Here is a 22,283-nt window from a genome sequence, read left to right as displayed (position 1 = left end):
ACTGCTTACTGCCGAGGACTGCACAAGCAAACCACTGCAACAAAAGGAATATGTGAACTTTCGGGACATTCTCCAGGAGTGGTAACAGGAACATTTAATGCCTTTCCTGTCACATGATCTTTTGTACAGCTCTGAAGCAGTAACTCTGGGACAACACTGTGCTACTAACCTTTGGATATATAATACAGTCAAGAAAGGCTGTAAGTTGCCCATACAGTCACATAAAAAATCCATTTCTATCCCACACTATATATGGATATGCATAATACCAGTTAAACTGAATATAACTTGCTGAAAGACCTTTTCTTGGTGCCAGTATAGCCCTCTTTACAGCTTCCCTGTATCATTTTACGGTATTGACAAAGCTTTAAAAATAATAATGGAATTGAACCACAAAGTCCAAAACCACATGGCAACTCTTCACTGAAACTGACAGTCCAGAGAAGTCAAATCAAAGACTCCTCTTAAAGCCAGGTTTTAACTAAAACAACCCTTTGCTGAAATAAGACCATTTTCATGACTCTAATTTCTTGTAAACAAGGGATTTTTTTCATGGTTATTTGAGGGCTTTACGTCCAAAAGGTTTTTACTGAATTTTAAAACAAGGAAGTAAAAAACACGGCTATTAAAATAAAATAAAAAAATATGGTTGAGATATTGGTACAATAGAAAAAGTTGTTTATCATTTGTATAAGTGTCTGAAGAGTAAATAAGTTTAATGTACATATTGAATATCATTTTTTAAATAGAGAGTGAAAAGAGATTTTTGACTTAAGAGAAAAACATTATTTGAAGAAGGGAAGGAAAGAACGTGGATGAATAAATCCAGACCACATCTACAGAAAAAGATCATTTAAATCTTCCTTAAGGACTGGTCACTTCTGGAAATCCTGCTCATGTGATTCCCTTTAATGACTGAGGCCTTTGTTTTCCTGATCTGTGACTGAATGTCACACCATCCTGTTCATCACCAGAAAGGTATGAGTTCAATGAGGCAGATAGTAAAAAAGGAACTAGTGCCCAGTGACGCGTCACCAGCCAGGCCAGCTCTGCTTGCAGTGCTGTGCTTGGCCTCCTGTGAGTTTGGCTCCTGCACTGGGAGAGCCTGAGCTCTGCTGTACAAATAGTCCTTTCTCTTAGGCAAAATACTGCCAAGGGGACAGGATGTCTCTGAAGTAAAATGGTCCTAGGCAAGGAAGGAAAGACGAAAGCAAGGAGACGTGGTTTAGGGGACCCTGGCTGGTACCTCTCAGTCTTGAACATATCAGCAAGTGACCTGCCCCCACACCCACAACTGAGTGTAATTCGCAGCCACACAACAGACAAGGAACCAGCTTGTGCCTCCTCAGGTGTTTCTGTGTCAGAGACCTGAGGCCCCCCTGAAGGGGCCCTGCTTTGGGCTGCAGAGCACCCCTGGACCAGGTGCTCTGTAGGTAAATTCACCTACATCTCACTGTTATTTGTACAGACCACTTCCAGGTTGCATTACAGTCATCTGCCTTTGCTCCATGTGTGCAGCTGATCCAGTCTGTCCCATATCTCCTGGCTCATCTCTACCTGAATATTTCTTATGGCTCGTCATCTGCTGTCATCTGCTCTGGTTCTTCCTGTGGCACCTTTCCCTTGTGATTTCTAGGAGCAAAACTCTAACAGAGAAAACACAGTGTAGGAAACACTTGAGTGTTCCCTCCTGGAATAGTTCTGCAGACCCAGGGGGAGGTGTTCAGGCTGTGGCTGCAGAATGGGGGACAAGCAGCAAGGGGTACACCTGGCAGTAAGCTAGACACAAAGGCAAATGTGCTGGCAAGATCTAGAGACATGGGAAGTGCAACAATTGTCCAGCTATTCCTTTCCTGCTGAGGATTCAAAACCTAGATCTGATCCTCTGTCCTGAGAAACAACAAAGTTCAAAGCTTCCTGTGTGAATATCAGATTTTAGAATGAGGCAAAGTGTAAACAGAAAGTGTTTCCTTGCTTCCTCACAAAAGAGGAGAGGTGTATGTTTTATAGATGTATTATTATTCTTAACTGCTTCAACTAGCCTTGTTGTATTCCACATTTAATGTTTAAAACAACACAAGGCAGCACTATCAGCAGCCTAGCCAAACAGAAAGTGTAACTTCAAGTAGCTTAGCTTTAGTAAACTAGTGGAATACATACAGCTGGATGGAGTAGTTGACATGCCTGAGAGATGGGATACCATCCAGAGAGACCTGGACAAGCTCAAGAAATGGGCCCATGGGAACTTCGTGAGGTTTAACAAGACCAAGTGCAAGTTGCTGCACCTGGGCAGGGATACAGGCTGGGTAGAGGACAGACTGAGAGGAGCCCTGAGGAGAAGGACTTCGGAGTGCTGGTAGATGAGAACTACAACATGACCTGCACTCACAGTCCAGAAAGCCAGCTGTGTCCTGTGCTACCTCCAACAAAGTGGGGCCAACAGGATAAGGGGATTTTTTCCTTCTATTCTGCTCTTGTGAGACTTCACCTGAACTGCTGCATCCAGTTCTGGGCTCCTCAGCACAGGAAAGAAGTGGACCTGTTGGAGGAGGTTCAGAGAAGGGCCACAAAAATGATCAGAGAGACAAACATCTCTCCTTTGAGGAAAGGCTGAAACAGCTGGGATTGTGCAGCCTGGAGAAGAGAAGGCTCCAGATGGACCTTACTGTGGCCTTTCAGTACTTGAGGCAGCTGCCTAGAAAGACAGGGACAGACTTTTTAGGGTCTCTATTGAAAACACAAGGCGTAATAGTTTTAATTTAAGAGGGTAGATTCAGACTAGATAGTAAGGGAGAAATTTTTTACACTGAGGGTGGTAAAATACTGGAAGAGGTGTCCCAGAGGGGTAGTCAATGTGCCACGCCTTGAACCATTTAAGATTAGGTTGGACAGGGCTCTGAAGAACCTGATCTGATTGTAAGGGGGTTGGAGTAGATGACCTTTATAGGTCCCTTCCAACCCAACCTGTCCTATGATTCTGTGATTATATCTTAAAATGGAAATACTAACAGTGTGTATGTATGACCTTTTCTCATATAAATTCATAGCTGAACAGGATTTACAATCTATATTCCTCCCACACACAGCCTATTCTTGTATTGGTTTGTTTCCATTTTGCATTTCATTCATTTCATTTTCACTATAAATTTGTAATGTACCAGGCCTTTACTAAAGAGGCCCCAGTTCATACAGATGGAAAAGACTAAAAAGGCAGAGTTTGATTCCACTTGTAAAGCACTGGCTTTAAAGCACAGGCCATATCACTGATATCAATTGCTTTGTAAATGGAATGAGTGAACTGTTCAGAATTATTATGACTTCACAGATACTTATGAAAAATTCTTGATATGAAGGAATTCAGAAAAATGGTAGAGAAGTGTAGTTCATATGAACTTAAATACCATGCATTTGAATAGTCTGTGCATAAAAATACAAAGTGCATACATATGTATAAAAGTGTTTACATGATTGGCATCTCCTCCCTACTTTAAAAACAGAAGAAATCACGCTCAGGTTTTCATCACTCCCCTTTCCCCATTACATAAATCAGAAACTCCCTTTGCAATTCTTGTGCTCTGAAGGTGCACATTTTAATTCTTCCAGATTCTCCAGATCTCCAGATTTTTCTCTCTGGAGGACATGACGGGCTATCACAGTAAGAGCTGTCAGATTACCACAGCTCCAACAGTCTTTCACTTCCTCACTGGAAAGTAGGTTTTGGGTTTTCCCTCCTTTTCCAGACCTTGAAGAATTTCCCTTATGAAAGAATAAGTTTGTCTTTTCCATCATACAGTAGAGCAGAACAATAGTCTATCTTTTGTGTGTGCGTGGGTAGGTGAACAAATCACATCACAATCTGATTGCTAATGCAATATATTTTCCATATACAAACACAAAAGTGCAGAGCTCTAGAAGATTATACTTCATTTCTGATGAAATACCTTCTTCTAATTCAAGTCACTTTCTAGGCTCTCTGCTTGTGTGTCTACATTCTGACTGAAGTTTTCATAGACAGGGATGATACACAAGCAAGAGTATGTGGCCTGCAGGAATATTCTGGGCTTAAACAAAAAGAATATCAGCTGAGAAACACAGGAAGTACTAAAACCGCCTGAGGAATAGACTCAAGGTCAAGCCTACTCAAACACACTGAAAAGAGCACATACAAACATGCAAGAAATTGTGTGAATAGTATGCACTGAACAAACTCAAAATACACCTTGATTCTAAGCAGAAAACTGAGAGGAGGAAGAGCAAACTCAACTTTGTGTTCAGTACAGAACTATTTTTTTAGAGGTTGCTACTTGCCAGGGAGAAAAGCGGGATTTTAAGTCCTGAGTTCTTGCTTTTTTTTTATTTAGAAATACTATGGACATAATATATCCTCATTCATGAGGTACACATATATAGATATTCAGGACACAGAAGCAACTTTCGTAACATGCATTTACAAATCTTATTTTTTTGAAAAAACACCCAAACTTATTGCTAGCATACATAATACTTACTGTATTCTGCAACAGTCTAAAAGTTTACAGAGATTACTATCCTTGTCAGGAAATCTAGTCTGTAAGGCAGTGATCATCCAGTTATCTGGGACATGTCTCTTCATACCAGTTGGAACACCACAGTTAAGATTTCCCAAACTCTCAAAATGTAGGAGGTGTGTGAAAGTCAAGGAGACACAACATCTGGATTTGCCCCTAGCTGTGGAAACAGGCCAACTAACCATGCACTTGCTAAAGGATGGCATATGAAACCTTAAACAACTAATGAGGCCATAAACAGTAAAATACTTCTGTAAATTTCTGTTTCCTTAGAGCCTCTGCGCTTAAGACGTATCTTGCATTTTCATGGTACCATCTGGTCTTACTGCATACAGGACTACAAAATAACTGGACAAATGAAGAAGAAAATTATACACCTACCTCTAAAATTATAAATAGCTTTTATACAAATTAAGTTGCTTTTATAGACAATGCAATTCCAAAGGTCAAAGGTACACTGCCAGAAGAATAACTTAAAATGCATCTTTTTCATCTCAGATGAGACAGCAACACATTTAACATCTTATTTAAATTCTCATTATTCGGTGGGGTTTGCAGCATGATTGCTGTTTGCTTTTTAATTTTCACTCAATTTCAACTGCAAAAAAGACATACCTTTACTTTTTGGTTTCTGCTGAAAAAAAGCATAATAAGTGTTTGCATGGCATGTTTTAGGTAAAGACTCCTAATGTGACAGAGCAACACTACTTTTTACTGCTTACTGAAAAAAGTAACTACCAGATATAAAAAGACTTGTGTAGTGGAATCTTCTTTCAAAATGGGAATGACCTAAATTTCATGCAAGGACCTTTCCTGGGGCTATGCATGTGCATTTGTGAAGCACTAACTCAGCAGAGAAGAAAATATGCCAGCTGCCAAGACACAAATACCACTTCACACAGCACCTGCTGCAAAGTGTTCTCCAGAGCACTGCTGAGTAAGCGACCTGATGCAATCTGCAGAATTTAAGAAATATCACAGGATGAAAGAGTAAAGAGCTAACGACCGAGCTCATACTCTGAGCATGCATTCAAAAATTACCTAAGTCAACAAAATTCTGAAACAACATACTAGTTTTCTTACAAAGATGCATGAACTCACAGGCACTACTCATGGCCACAACAGGAAACTTGTGAAAATTAATTATCCGATCATTAGTGTAAATTCATTAAAAAAAAAAAAATCCAGGTCACTGTGTATCTAAACAGTAGCTTTAGAAAGCAAGAGATGTTTTACCTTTCATGAAGCTTAAAATCGTCAGATTTATTATTAAAAATACAGTAACACTATCAATTTCAAAAATCCCCACAAATCCCCAGCTCTTCCTAAGCAATCAGAAGAGAATTGCTTCCATCTAGTGGCTGAACAAAGTTACAGACACCAGGGAGCTCCCATGCTTCTTTCTTCCAACTCATGTTCCTGATGGGAAAGGTGATACCATCATCAAACGCTGCACTTCACACTGCAGCAGTAATAGCCTATCGGAGAGAGTCTGGCAGTACAAGGAGGGTGCAAAATCATCCTAAACAAAAAAATTAGCTATGTTTGTTATTGCAGCATTTAGTGTCATACATCTCGCTGAATTGTGAAGCCGAGGCTCTCCCCACAGAACCATATTTGCTCAAATGGCTTTTATGTTTTGTACTCTGCCAATCAGAGGCAAAGGTGTCTGTCTGAGGTACTGGCAGGGCTCTCCACGCCTTAAAATCCTTGCATATTTAAGTGTTATCTGTTGTCACAAATACCCATACAAAGTGCAGTTGTGCTATTAACTCTTACTGAAAATGTTACTTAGGCTCCAACAGGGAAGGAGATTTAACCCAACTCTCCTAGATACCAATCTTGTGTCTAACTCACCAAACTATCTTTTCCCTGCTGTGCCAAAATGATATTTCAACACTCTGAACCCTCATTTCTCTCCCCCTTCTGCCACTAGACTGTAAGACCCTATGAAACCTGTGAAAACAAAGAATGAACAATTTTGAGCATGGAAAGAGTATTTTGGCAACCCACCATGTAACACTGAGATCAACAATGCTGAGCTTCTTGCACCCGCTAGGTGTTACTGGAAATATATAAAATAAATGACAGGACCTACCTGTAATTTGTGTTGTCATGGAAACGAGCAGTGAAAAATTCAAAGCTACCATGGAAATATTAACAGAGTAATTGGTGCCTGGTTGTAAATCAAAACAAACTTCAGGAGCTTTCTTGTGTGTGGTAAGTTCAAAGGTCATTTCATGAATGAAATCCTTCTGATACCAACGCTGGCCTCGCACACGAAACTGCAACGAAACAGTCACAGCGTGGAAATTGCAGTATTTTAATATATTACTTGCATTCAGTAACCTCATGCTCTTAATAAGAAGAAATAGCAGAACACATCAACAGAGAGTACCAAACCTTTTTGCACTGATAGTTACTCAAATTCCAAAGCTTCCCAAATTTGACAGGAATTGCATTCCCTCTTGATCGGATCTGACATTGTCCTCGTTCTTACACTTCACCTCCAGTCTATCACCTTTTTTATTAATACTGTAACTTCTCCCAATCTGTATTTCCTGCTAACATACAGGTTTCCAGGAAGAGTTCACTTTCATTGCAGTATACTCTCACAGTGAGTTATAAAAGTAATCTCACATAACCACCTCTCAGGTTGCAACCTGAGGATCAAGACAAAATCAAGCTATTTTGACCCATGCCAAAATGCCAGCTACATCTCAGGATCTGTCTCAGACACCTATGTTTCCAGGCAAATTTACAGACCTATGGGGTCGTTTTTGTTTCAGTAGTTTGTTTTGTTTGTTTGTTTTGTTGTTGATTAATTAAATGATCATGAAATCATTAACTTTAGACCTCTGCTGATCAAATGATTTCTCTGTTAATGAAAACTAAAATGCTTGCTGTACTTTAATCAAGTGATAATTTTCCTTTAAATAGATTCCGTGCCTTTAGATAATTTCTTAGTGCCTCCCAGCACAAGGAGACTTGAGACAACAGCAGGTGGCCAAGAGTCCTGGCAGAGATAGTTCATTTAGAAATTCCATGCTGGGATAAGAGGAGACTAAAGGCATATCACAAGGCAGAGGGAACTGGCTCAGTGGAACTGGAATAGAGCTGTCTGAGGCCTGAACATGATAAACTTGAAAGTACAGATAAGGAATGCAAAATAAGAGTATAACATGGGAAAAATTAAGCAAGAATCAGGGGACTACAACAGAACATGGCGGTTTCTTTCTTTTTTGAAGACTGCCATGCAAGCTTACTCTCTGGGTTTTCACAAGACACGTTATTATAATGAGGAACACTGCCAGCAATGACTGTTTGAAAAATTAGGTTTTTTCACATAGGTGATTGATAAAAATTGTTTTCTAGATTCAAAACATAGAATGTCACTTACTGAGTATCTGTCTTCCACATCAGTTTCCCTGACATTTCTCCGCCATTTCAAGCAGGTATCATTAAAAATTAATACATTATTGAAAGCTTCTTTTACTGCAGAGACAATTAAAAAAGAAATCAACTTATTATGAAAATGTTACCTTCTTCAACTTAATTGAATGTGAGTAGCTGAAAACAAATTTTTTTAGAAAAGGTTTTTAATTTCATTATCTTCTGAGAAAAAGGTACAATCTCATTTCTATGTGAATGAACAAACACAGTAAATAAAGCATGATTTCCAGAGAAAATGGCTTTTGGAAAAACCCAAGCACGCTATTCAGGAAATTTGTCCAGGCCTAGGAGGTTATAATTACAGAAAGATCCAAGGGTTCAGACCTTCTGACGTAAATAAAATTATCGTAGTGTTGCCCTTTAGGAAACAGGAAGTGAGAAAAAGCATATTTTTGGATTCTAAAGGCAATTATTTCTCAAGGTCTGTCACACCAGAATTAGCATGTCAGAAAGCAAGCTTAAAGTTTCCATGACCAAAACACTACAGAAACCCTCTCAAGAACATTCCTTGCCTGAAAACTGTTAATCACTGGTAAACATAGGAGCATTGTCTATAATGCTGATATCACTTAGATTAGCATCACACAGCTAAACAACACGGAATTCTCCCACAGGCAGAGAATAATTTTTCAAGGCAAGAAATGGAAACCAGTAGGCAGTGTTCCATGGATTAAATTCTGGCATGTAGCCAGAAATGCCACAGAACCAATCCTGCCTCAGCCAGAAGGCAAATCCTGAAAAAGCAGGTTTGCCAAATCTTTCCGAAGGGCACTTATACTGCCACTGCTCTGTTTGTAATGGCAGAAAGTGAGCAGAAAGAAAAACGTTTTGCAGAAAAAGAGCATGCTGACAGTGGCTACATGTTTGTAGTCAGCATAAAGAATTACAAAGTCTAGGAAACAGTCCATTTTCCTGTCTGCTAGACTCAAATCAGTGAACTCTGCAGCACAGTAAGTTCTTTTACAAGCACAGAGAATACAAAACACAACCTACCCTTTGTCTGAACTGATACTGTAACTGAGACAGTGATGTTTTTGGAAGAGATGGTAGTAATATTCACCATGTAGTTACGGCCAGAGTTCAGCTCTAAACACACCTGTGGATTATCTTCACTTGTACTGATGTTAAACATCACATCTTCTGAGAACATCATCTCATCCCATCTTTGGCCTAGTATATGAAACTATTGGAACAAAAATGATAGTGCAATTGGTTGTGGTTATCCGAAATTCAAAATACTAGTTCACTTAATCCTACTAGTTCTTAAAGAGAATGTGGGGTTACATCTGTTTTAGAAGATCATTTCAAGCAAAAAAATAGGCTTCTGACTAAATGTTTTGGTGCTACAAGATGGATCTTTAGTGTCTTCTGGCTGTTAGAATTATCCCTATTTTTCCCTATATTTCTGCAACAAATAGAAGAATCTATTATGGAATCTAATCCAATCTATTAGCAATCTTTGGTGGACCCTGCAAATAACTCCGACACAAATAATAAGATGTAAACAATACTGTTTCTTATTTATAGCACACAGATAGAAAGTACATCTATTTGTTACTTTCTTTCTTTTTTTCCAGTTTTCCCTCTTGCCCTACAGAAGCAGTAGAAAGACTGAATGCCAAACATGGATAAAAGACATTGTTTGTCAAGATTGTCCCAGTGCAGTGGAAAATAAATCTGTTGTTTGTATGACATGAAGGGACAGAAAAAACTTACCTACTTTGACTATTCTGAAGTGTCTTGCAGACAGCTGATTTCAGGTAAGAGCATGTGCATAGAGCACATTACATCAGAGATTGACAGCTTGCCCATTACCACTGGGTACATAAAAACCAGTTTTGAACTGTTAGGGGAACTGGGAAGCTGTTTTTTCCATCTCAGCAGTCCTCAATAAAAGTATAGAAACTAAAAATATTTTGGTTTATAACACAGGAGGAGAGAGATGGGTTGTTTTCCAAAATTATTACCCAGTCTTTAAATGTATTTTCCACATTAAAGTACCTACCCTGGAGACCCTAAAAAATCCCCTTTTTATTTTTTTCCTTATTTGTACATACTTAAAAAAACCCCTCAAACCCCCAAACCTTTCTTGGGATGTTATTGTCAAAACATGGAAATTCTTATTACTTTTTTATTCTTATGCTTATAGCTGTGTGTGGGGGGGGGAAAGTTGAACCTTTTGAGCAAGGTACATTATTTCAATATACTCTGCATTTCTAAAACAAGTTACATCCAATATCTCTAAGTGATACACTTTTCACTTGAAATGCTTGGGTCACAGGTAGGGACAGAGCCCAAGTTTTACAATGTTTTCTGTGGCAATTTGAGCTTAAGCTCTGCAACAGAATTCACTGAAACTTCTTACAGATTCAAGCAAGTGTTTAGGTGACTTACTGGAATGGGACTCCCAAGATTTTGAGTTTTGCACCTAACTTTAAGATCTAATTTTTTTTCTTTCCTAACCCAGCCATCTGGGTTAGGTTTTTAGGTGCTTCACTGGGAAGATCCAGACAAATTACCATACAAACAAAACCCACAAAACAAATCTCCACTGCTAGTTTAGCAGAATTAACCAGAACAAAGTTACTTCCAATCTCAAATACTTCAAATACTGCCCTACTTACTGTGTACATTTTCTGCATTCCCAGTCTTCCAGTTTTCCTTTGCCACTTCACACATGTTTCATTGAATATGGACAAATTACTGAATAATTCCTCTTCTGTGAGCAAAAACATGAACACAGAAGGAAAATCATTATTTCTCATGCAAATCTTAAGTTTGGAACAACTTTATTTTTCATTTTTTCTATGGTTTTTGTTTGTTTGTTTTTTTCCTAAACAGAAAAAACCAAACAAGGTAGGCACATGTCAGGAAGAAAATCTTCTCTTAATTGTGTTGGCTCCTAAACTTAAAGTGACAGGCTAAAGGAAGAAGCATGTTGTAAAATAATGACTGTGAAGTCTTTAAACACACAGCAAGGAGTACATAAACTGAACCACGACTTTTAAGAAAGCTTCTGTGGTAGATTGGAAAAGATCCTACTTGCAGCTGAATCAATGTTTTGGTTCATTATTTATTTTGGTTGCTTTTTAAAAGCTATTGAATTTTTTTCTTGTTTTTTAATAAATAAAATTAAATCACACCATCACAATAAAACACTTCTCAAAACAAACACTAGATTAAAAGAATGAAGCCCACAGAATAAAGCATGTAGGAAGTACAGTTGCAGCAAGCAGAGATACATCCCTCAGAATACCTGTGTTAACTCATACACTTTTAAGAGTAGGCTTATGCCTCAGAGAAAGAGCACAGCCAGGAAGCTCAACTCATCCACTCTTTTTTAAGGCAGTTCTCTCACTGCTGTCTTCAGACACAGCGCAGTTGCTCTCACATGACAAGCATCCTCACAGAGCCAAGGACAAAGCTCCTTCTGATCACAGCTCAGATTGACAGTGAATGTATTTGCTCCTCTTCTTTCACTCACCAGCCTTCAAATAGTCATTCCTTTGTCCTACTACCACATTTTATTATTGCATTTAATACACGACCAAGGTCTCACAAATCCAACCTCATCTAGATTCTAAGCTGAAAAGCCCTTACAGGCTGCTGAAAAATTGAAGGGAATTTATAGGACAGCAGTGGTAGATATTTTGAAATACTCATAAACCAGTTTGCGTAATGTCCGGCTGCGAAGGCAAGCACAGACCAAGGCACTCTTCCTCTGTATGTAAACTTCATTACCATCTCACAAGACCCCCTTGTAGCACATGGGAATCAAGTTGTCATAAAATAAATTAATACATCAATAGTTTCTAACATACCTATTTGTAGGCAGTTATTTAGAACTAAAGTGCAACTGTTTATGTACTTTGTAGCACTTTTTCTTTCCTTTTTTTGATTATTAATACTGCCATAAAACTGTTTTCTAATATTATATCCCTCTCTATATATTCAAAAAATAGATGCCTCACTAACTAGACCCCACTAACTATCTCCCAACTAATTTTAACTCCTCTATTCCACACTCATTAAATATGAAAACGCTGTTGAAAGCTTCCATGTCTCCAGAAGAGAAATGATTAATCTGCGTGTCCTCTAAAACAAATTTCCTTACAAAAGGTTCTGTGATTAATTGCATCTAAGTGCTGCTTATAACTATTGTTATCTGTTTCACAGTACTGTCCAAAAACTGTAGTATAAGACTTCTGTACCAACACAGAGCAAAAGATTATGTTCTGTTGTTGTACCCTTTAAATGAGACATGTTTTTTAGAAGACTGGATGACAAAAATCACTCACAGACAGAGGGAAAACATTTGCACATCCATGAGATCTGAATTAAAATGCATAACGGAGGGGTTGGAGGGGGGGCAGGGAGCAAGGAGGAATAATTTCCAAGACCATTGAACAAGAGAATCTGGAACTTGACTAATGAGTTTATAAAGCAAAATAAAGCAGCAAACAACAAAAGTGATCATGCTGGGTATTCAAGCAAGGAAAGAAATCTTATGTTGCCTCCTTGGAAGGAAGAAAGCAGAACTAGTAGGGTTTTTTTTTCCTGTAACTACATCAATTTTTTGTCATGCTTTCTGAATTTTCAGGAGGACAAGAAGAAGGACAAGACCACCACATAATTACCATATGTTTACCATGCCTTCACAGAATAGCTGGCAAACTTTTTTTCAAAAGTTTTCATTTCACATAGGTGTGAGTGAAAGAGCATGAAAAGCTGTACAGACCAAATACAACAAAATCCTGGGCTCCTGAAGAGACCAGTTTTCCTCCTTTATTCCTACAGATCACATACTCTTTGTTCAGATAACCAAATACACAGAAAATACTTGGTTTAATATTAATCCCAATAATATAAACATGGTATCCAATAACAGCAGAAAGGTATCTCTGAAAAAACTATTCTTGCTACTAAAGGGAGACAGGTTTCTTGACACACTAGTGTTCCTGTGAAATCTAACAGAGCCAGTGACTTCTAGAGCTTGGGAATTCCGTTTGTGAAACACACTATATGTGTGACATCATCAGTGTGACATCTTAGCAGATAGTAACATCCAGGTCTTAAATGCATCTGATTTTGGTCAACAGCTTACACTCAGCCTCACAAATGAGACAGCATAAGCAAACACCTTCAATTTTCCCATACCTCAGCACTATAAGTTTCAACTTGTGATTAACCAAGGCCAGTGGATGTCTCTGCTACTCCACCGACCTTCAGGTTGCCTTCACAATCTCCTTCCCATCCCAAGGGAAAGAGTCCTAGAAACAATATGCAAATAAATATCTAGGGACCAGAGCACAAGCGTGGAAAGAGATCCCGGAAGAATCAAACACTGAAAGGCAAATTTGGGATAGGATAGAGAGATACAAATAACACCTGGCTGTTGGCAGCCAGGAAAGACAGGTGCTGCTGAACAGAACAGAAATTGTAGAATGCAAAAAAACAAGCAAAGTGATTCAACAGCACCAGCGACTGTCAAAAAGGGAGAAATAATGTTAAGAAAACCAAATATATCAATTCTAAGAAGGAAAACAAGGAGTGAAGCTCTCAGTCTTGCTTACTCTGCTTTTAAAGCTCTAGTAGGAATGAGGGCCTCTCTCTGTGCTTGAGTGTCTGGGAAAAACTTCACAGCACTTACAGCCAGAGCATAAATGCCTGTCCTATCATGTTCTTCTGTCTTAACACTGTGCCGTGAGGACCAACCTTAACAATTTGCTTAGCACTCTCTGTGAGTTCAGGACCCAGTACTCAATGCTATTATTAGCTGATTCACAAAAAAATAAAAAAAGTCACACACATACCACTGTGTCTGAATAGCCATTAAAAACACATGACTTCTTTCACATACACAATTGACTTGTCTTCAGCTGAAAGAACATTTCACTACCACTAACGTCAGCTCAAGACACATCTTATCAGTGAAGTATTTTTGAACCTGCGTGAAAAACCAGAATTTACCAGAAAGCAGATAATACCAGCTCCACTTTGACATTTATCTTCAGCAAGTAGCTAAAAGGGCATCCACACATGGAAGTTCACTCACAGAGTTCTTCCCACCAATCCCCATACATACATGAAAATTTGAGGAGAGAAAAAATCCAGGTATTAGATTTTTTTTGTGCATTTTGCCTGTTCAATTCTGTGAAAGCAGTGAATGACAGGGCAAACATCATCTGCTACTAATACGGACCACACAGTCTTCAGACAGAGAAATTAAATGAGAGCAAACAACATCTCTAGAGAACTTCTGCTCAGGCTGCTTCAGTGCATAAGGACAAACTCCTGCACAGTAGTCTTTGAAAATACATATGGAATTTACTTTACAAAGATGTATCTTCATTATTTATAACTTTCAGGTAGGTTTTTATGAGTTTTTGACGTTTTGAGTAACATACTTGCTTTCATTTTAACTAGGATTGCCAAATTTCATCAGGTTTTCACTTTCAGCCCTAAACTTTACATAGAGGAAACCTAAAAAGAAACAGCAAAGCTGCAGGCAGATATGATCATTCAAGAAGAAGCAGACAGGTAGCTAATGATTCAGTACTTCCGTTGGTTTAAAAATATTACCCAGAGACAATCAGGAGCAGAGTAATTTGTGTGTTGAACCAGACTGACAAAAATGTAGCAGATACAATTGTGAGCATACTTACAGAGGAAAGATGGGCCAATCAAGGGTGTCAGACTAGATGGAAATAGATAGGCTGCAATTAGAAATGCATGCGATCTACTCCCAAGCTGAAAGAGCTTCCTAAGACTGGCACTTGTCATCACAAACGGGGTAATTATTAATTGAGTTTCAAACATAAATAGTCCCGCAAAAAGCTATACTTTCGTTTGCTTTAACTGGATTGCATCACTCTGATCTGAGAAGTAGCATCTTCCATTCCACCTGTGTTTTCTCAGGCAATTAAAGAAATTATCAGATTACCAGATGTCTGTATGTATCACATTAGGCATTTACAAGATCTCAGGACAATCAGATCCTTTCCATTGATGACTGTATTATCCTAATGGTTTGACCATGTTCTTATTCCTACAGAACCATGGGTTTCGAATCAATGCCCACAGATGTGACAACTTTTCTACTAAGCTCATAACTGTTGACATGAATTATTTATACATGGCTGTGAAAAACAGCAGTACGCTGCAAGTACAGATTCAGGAAGAAACTTGAATAGACAGCCAAAGCACAAATCAGCTGTTTTCTACCCTTTTTAAAGCCATGATAAATTTTAAAAATTTATCAAATTTATCAAAATTTATACAAAATTTTAAAAATTTATCAAGTGCTTCATAGGGCTTTGTGGAATCCACTCAAAAAGAAAAACTAGTGGCAAGGTTTTATTTTATATTTTCCTCTTTCATAAAAATAAAAGCAACTGTAAGTCTTACATTACCTAATGTCTTATTCTGAGCTACACTCAGAACAACCTCACTTGATGAGAGAAGTATTAAGGCTGACAATTTCTGCTCTGAAATTCACAATGGGAAAAGCCAGCTTTTTGCTTCCAACTATCTTGTATTACACCACTGCATGCTATAGTGCTTTATAGGCAAAGCCCTTCCCTGAAACAAACCGAAATATCATTCCCACATGCGAATCTCATTTTCACTCTGAGAAAAAGGTCCCAGTTTTACCATAAAATCCCACCAGAGCTCAATACAATGTGTGCCTGGAGTCAACAGCACACTGGTTTTGCAATTAAATAAATGAAAATAAACATCTCAAAGGCACAGGCCAAGAGGAAGCTGCCAGACTCTTTTCGGTGGTGCCCAGTGACAGAACAAGGAGCAACAGCCACAAACTAAAACACAAGAAGTTCCACCTCCACATGCGGAAGAGCTTCCTTACACTGAGGGTGGCAAAGCACAGGAACAGGCTGTCCAGGGAGGTTGTGGAGTCTCCCTCTCTGGAAACATTCAAAACCCACCTGGACACGCTCCTGTGTCACCTGCTCTAGGTGTCCCAGCCTTGGTAGGGGGATTGGACTAGATGACCTCCACAGGTCCCTTCCCATCTAATGATTCTATGATTCTGTGGAACCAAGCACTCCCACTCCACATGCGAAGAAGTTCTGCAAGGACAACCTATACAGGATGTCCAGGCTCACACACTGAGCATAATGGACAGCAGGTATTTAATATTAATGTTCTCTGCACTTCAGTCTCCTGATTTATGTATACAAATCAAGGGTTGGGAAAGAAAGACTGTAATCCAGCTGACTATTGCCACATTTTACTGATGGTTTAATCCAATCCTCATCACAGGTAAAACTAATTTTTTTAAGCAAATTTTTATTATTTAAAAATAATGGTACTCACACACATACACACATTTATCAGATATCCAAACAGGCAATGCAAATAAAGTGCATTCCATAGCAATTGCTTTCTAAGAAATGAAGAAATTATTTGTCAAAGACAGTTTCCTGAGGATGTTCTATTAACTTCCCTATTTCTAATGCAGTTTTTCAGGCAGCAGGAAAAGACAAGAGGTTTTCCAACTTCTATTATAAGTTATTTAGGAAACCGTACATGACTTCCTCTAATTTTAATGGGAATTACTGATTAATTATACACACTCTTAAGAGCAGGTATATCTCAAAGGCATCAATACCAAAACAGAAAGTTTATTTCATGTTGAAGTATTTTGTTACATTTGTTACCTCTAGTAGATGCGAAAAATGCAGAAGTCAAGAAGATACAAGACCTTTGTACTAATTTCCTGTCCATGATTAAGTTTTTTTTAAAGGAGACTGGACTATTTAGGCTACTTTCACAAGTACTTTTTTGCTATTCTACTTGACCATGTCTGACTTTTTTGGTCTCTGATGCAACAGCTAAAGCTGGAGTCTACACTTTGCCTCTGGCAAAGCTCTTGCTGAAACCCATGATAAGCCTGAGTGAGTGCAGTCTGCAGGTTCAGGCCCTCCAAAGCTTCAGAGTGCTCAAGACAGAACTCTTGTTGATGCCAAGACTGACAGACCTGATTTAACTTAGCTACTCTACACAATGTTGTCTTCAAAACCAATTCACAAAGTACAGTCATGCAAATTGCCTAAATGAAATATGAATCATGACTTCTAACGACGTCAGTTCATTTTTATTTGGGCACTATAAATGCTGAGAGAACTGCTTTTCTGAATGCTCATTTTGTTTTATGTCACATGTTTTATATTCGCAGTGAATGCTCAAGACGTCAAGTGCGGCAAGAGAGGCATCACGCAGTAATTCTGTGTAAAGTGAAGTGGTAGCAGTCAAGGACACACTTCTAGACCCTTTGAGGAACATGAGGATGTTACAAAGCTAAATGAACGTTATTGTCTGCAAAAGACAGCATTGCTACTTAAGAACAAGTAAGGACAGCTGTAGAACTATCACGTGACACCTCTTTCTTAGGATGCAGAAGAACACTAAGAAGCACAACAGTCATAGTCCAAACCATCTGTTGTTTTTTGCTATTATTGAAATGTCTGTTTCCAAGCCCACAGCATGGCAACAACTTCATTACGGGTCCCCCTTCTCAGGACTCATTCTTAATTAAGAAAATCATTCTGTACTGAAATTCAGACAACTAGATCTAGGCTGTAAAGGCAATCATGAACAAATATTGCTTTGGTCATTATGAGAAAAGAAGAAAAAAAGAAGGAGAAAAAAGGTTTGAATTCCATTTCCACTACTTTCATTGCAGTGCACTTTGCAATATTAGATCCACAAGAAAATATCATTAAATGCCTGCTGCCTCTCCGGTGACGCTCCATGGGCTTTTAAAGCTGAAGGTTCTCAGTGCAGCAATGAACACCCAGTTGCATTAGTTCCTTTCTGTTCGAGGCAAAAAGCTAAGCAGTTACAGAAAGATCTGTGGCATCCACCAGAGGCTGCTGTTATGGTTAATACTCTTTTCCACAACTGTTTCATCCAAAAGTACCACCATGTTCCCTACATCATATATTAAAAGGGTACTTCTTGCCTTCATCCTTCCTCTTCTTTCTACCTTCAAAACAGGAACGACAAACTATTTAAATTGCACAGCAATTCACAGCAACTTCCTACAGTAATTTTTACCTTTGCATGTGTATGTAATATTCTCCCATGACTGATCTATTGTGCATTCTGAAAAATTCTTGTCTCCATTGAAATAATATCCTTCTTTACACTGATAGTACACTCTGCTCCACAGAGCGGTAGAGTTATCCCAGGTCACTGTTGTGTGTGGAATCAGCAAAGGTTTGCCACAGTCTATTTCTGGAAGAGAGGAAAACAGGAAAACAAACCTGTAAAGGAAAGCAGGCAAGGTATATCAAAGTGTTTAAGATGGAGGGATCAACTGTCCCAGCAAGTAATTAACAGTTCACTTTTCCTCACTTCTTAGTGACTTCTAGAAGCCAGGCCAGTTCACCAGAACCCAAAATTTTGACTGGAGACCTTCTAGCAGGGTGGGGCATTTATCCTACAGGATGAACCATAAAATAAAATAAAGTGTCCTGATTAGAAATGGAGAGCAAGGATCTCTAAGCAAATTTCTTATAAATAGATCTATCTTCCCATAATGCTCTCTTATCCCCCACATGCTATTTATTCCTTTATTTTACCTATTTGTAACAGTAGATATGAAAAAAGACACATGGTCCAAGGAGTGACATTAAAGAATAGCATCAAGAAGGTCATGTTCCTTCGTCAGCGGATTTAATTCAAGCTTTGAAAAAAAGAAGCTGCTACACACAAGCAGGAGGAACACTTCTGAGGGAAAATCTGATGGACTATTCAAACCACCTTACAGATAATTAGAAATTTGGGATAATGAACTTGGGATAATGAACTGAGAAAATTAATTCATTTGCTCAGTTTTCAGGGGCTTCATAAAAAAATTAGGGAATAAAAAAAAATAAAAGTGAAGACAAAATAAATGGAACAATATTATTTAGTTTAGGATTAAAATGCGCTTTTAAATCCACAGCGGACATTAAACCCCGAAAAAGGATTCTACATCACTTCAGTTACAAGAAGCAAACACTCTAAGAATTAAAATCTTACCTTCCCTAAAGCTTACATGCAGAAAACAAGTGCTTTTAAAACCATTTAATAATCTTAAGTGATTCTGAAATTCTACTCAAAAAAAAAAAGAGCAAAGAAGTAAGAACCAAAGTTTATAGAACTGTGATCTGTACAACCTTTAAAGAAAAAATTAAACATTATGTATTGCAATGGGCAATACGCCCACATCCAATCCACCATGACTACCTTCCTCTTCATACCCCAATGTGTATTAATGTATGTATCTATTATAAGTCATCAGAACAAGCTTTAGAATAACTAACACACACGTAAAGCATATGTTTAACTTACAGAACACTGTGTGATGAGATACAAAAATTCCTGCTGCTTAGTTCCAGCTTCCCACCCAAAGACATTCTGTAAGTAGACTGAAGTGCAGCACATTTCTGTGTAACACTGCAAACCTTCTATTTAGACTCATAATCTAGAACAAGAATATTAAAGAAGACTCTAAAAGTACAGAGTCTTTGTAACTTATATTTTACTGCAATAAGCAGAAAACTTTATCCTACTGGATCAAGCTGAAGAGATATTAATCATGCAACAAAAGTGAAGCTGTGCCCGTATGAAAACTGACTAAAGAATGTAATTACTCTGAGGTTTCTTATTAATAATATGAGCTCAGATTAAAACAACACTTCAAATTTTACTGGGTAAAATGCTTTTTAAAAAAAAACGTACCTCTGTGATTCATCTTATCGAGGAACTCTTTAGGCTATCTCCCAAATTATAGTAATATAAGGGATTTGACTCATCTGAAATACCAATAGCATGCTTGAGCAATCACAGTTTGCAGCTTGAAACTTTCTGAAGATAAGAATTTTGAGAGGATGCTAATGACAAACCAGCAGTTCAATTTCTGTGTAGTGGCTTCAATCACAGAGTAGATATTGAACTAGAAAAATGTTAGCAATCAAGGCTGAATTTTCATGTCTTGGTAATTGCAATGCCCAACATGCATTGGGATTATGGTCTTAGAATGTTTACTATTAACAATTTATTGCAACTTCATTAGCAACACAGAATAAAAAAACCCCTTGTAATATATGTTTTTTGTTTTGGGACTGAACTTCCTATGCCAGAAGACTGCATAAACCTAATGCACACAGAAGATAACGGTTATTAATAACAGTGGCTGAAACAGTATCTATGCTAAACAAATCTAAAGGCAGATTTTATTTACCTTTGCACACCAAATCAGGACCATCCCACTGTCCTTTGGCATTACAGACCGCAGTCCAATTCCCACTTGCAATCAAGTAACCAGGAAGACAATTGTAAGTAACTTCACTTCTGTATGTGGTCCCACTGACAAATGCTGGACGTGCATTCAAAACAGAAGGTGGAACCCCACAATCCACACCTAGGGATACAAAAGAAGAGGAAAATAACTTTGTTAGTCAACCAGCAGGAGTAATGACAGCTGCACTCCCGCAAGGGAGTTTACCCTTATCCTTACCTTTACCAGCTAACCCTCTTCTCCTGCAGTAATCCAACACTCCCTGATGTCCTCTGCAACATTTCCATTATGACTGACAGTGCTGTAGCTATTCCAGATCTGCTTCCAAATAAAATGACATCACCTTTCTGCCTTTCCTTCCAAATGGTATGCTAATTCTGTGACTCCTTCCTTAGTCTAGCTGCCAGTATACGGAAAACTTCTGGTTTTCTTTTGTATCTTTAAAGATTCCCCTGCTTTTACAAACTTGATTACATGTGGTAAGCTGGTTCTATACAATTTGCAGTGAGCAACAATTCAGAGGGAGGCAGATGAGCAGAAACTGCCTTTAGAAAGCAAAATCTGAAAAAAGTATACTAAGATCATAAAAATGCAAAACCATAGTAAAGGTTACAACATACCAATAGTAAAACTTCCTGCTAAGGCAGGAGTCTATGTGATGTTCAAAATGCACTGTAATAGTTGCTGTATTCACTAACATGCCGAGTTGTCACTGGCAAATACAAAAAACAAAGTCAAGCAGCACTCGGAAAAAACAAATTATTTAAAAGTACCTTTACTACTATTAAAAAAAAAAAATCAGGTTTGCTGGTTTTACAAAAAGAGAAGTCCTAATTGAAATCCAGGAAAAGAGCTTGCAATACAAAGGGGAAATAAGTTTGTTATTTTAGACTTATGGGTTGTTTCTTGCTGTATCACGTATTTTATTTCAATTAAATATAAGAGATGTGCTCAGAAAATCTGAACTGACCTACTGTCTGATTGGAGAATTAAAAAATTACATGAAAAAGCAAGTTATGAAAAACATTAACAAAAAAAATAAACATACCAACAACTTAGAAGGATTGTATTCTACAATCTTTATTTAGGGACCACTTTAAACTTTGGTCACTCCCTTTTTGTTTTAAAAGTCATTGTTCCTTTATTTATTTATTGGAGAAAATGTTGTTTCAATTGTTTTATTTCTGATGCCAGTAATTAATATTAAATTATTTTATCTTTTCTTTCTTATGAATTTTCTGGTGATATTTAATACTTTAGCTTTCCCAGCCACACTGGTTCAGCATCTTTATTTTAATTTATTCACTTCCCATAGACACACAGAGAAACATTACATTTCTATCCACTCTCAAAGGAAAAAAAAAAAGAAAAAGGGAAAGAATTAGAAACCAAGAGGGCATTTGTAGTTTGAAAGAAACAAACTCTCCTCACTAAGTGACAATTTTCAGGATGACAATTCTCCCCTGCAGAATTGCTGTAGACAATACAGCTTCTATTAGCTAGCGCTTCAAGTGCATTTAACCAATGTACAGATTTTCTAACTATTCACAGGAACACAAAGTCAATCCTGCACTTTTAAGCAGTAATATTTCAACAGAATGGGCAATTAGAACACCAAAGCAAATGGAAGTTTTAAAGACGGTCACAGGAAACTTAATGCTTCAGAGATGTGAAAGTGTTTGCTTATGCACAAATGCTCTTAAATTCATGAAGGTCACCCAGAGATGAAGAGGGCTGTGATGCCTCTCTTTTGCATCTACAGCCAACCTTCAGAAAAAACTTCACAAGGTGCCAGAAAAATTGGTCTTTCCATGAGAGGTCACTGATGATTTCCAAGTTAGTGGCCTATCCCGTGAAATGTTACAGAAATCTAGTTGTTTTCTAGGCCTCAGTTCACAAGCAGGACACATTGATAAAAATGTATGGACTAGCATTAAAAATATCACTACAGTAACAAGAAGAGACAGACAATA

At 38.0% G+C, this 22,283-nt stretch overlaps 1 protein-coding gene across 1 annotated transcript in view; it reads right to left on the bottom strand.

Moving 5' to 3' along the window:
- SUSD1 (sushi domain containing 1) overlaps positions 1-22,283 on the bottom strand; it is a 44,522-nt gene that overhangs the window by 15,487 nt on the left and 6,752 nt on the right. The window contains 6 exon segments of the mRNA XM_032676706.1: positions 6,646-6,832; positions 7,948-8,042; positions 8,994-9,183; positions 10,625-10,719; positions 18,081-18,260; positions 20,254-20,433. Of these exon segments, the coding sequence (XP_032532597.1) occupies positions 6,646-6,832; positions 7,948-8,042; positions 8,994-9,183; positions 10,625-10,719; positions 18,081-18,260; positions 20,254-20,433 (927 nt within the window).

Source organism: Chiroxiphia lanceolata, chromosome Z, assembly GCF_009829145.1.
Source record: "Chiroxiphia lanceolata isolate bChiLan1 chromosome Z, bChiLan1.pri, whole genome shotgun sequence".
Taxonomy (NCBI): Eukaryota; Metazoa; Chordata; class Aves; order Passeriformes; family Pipridae; genus Chiroxiphia; species Chiroxiphia lanceolata.
The sequence above is the reverse complement of the archived record's forward strand: the minus strand, read 5'-3'. Positions and strand labels throughout refer to the sequence as shown.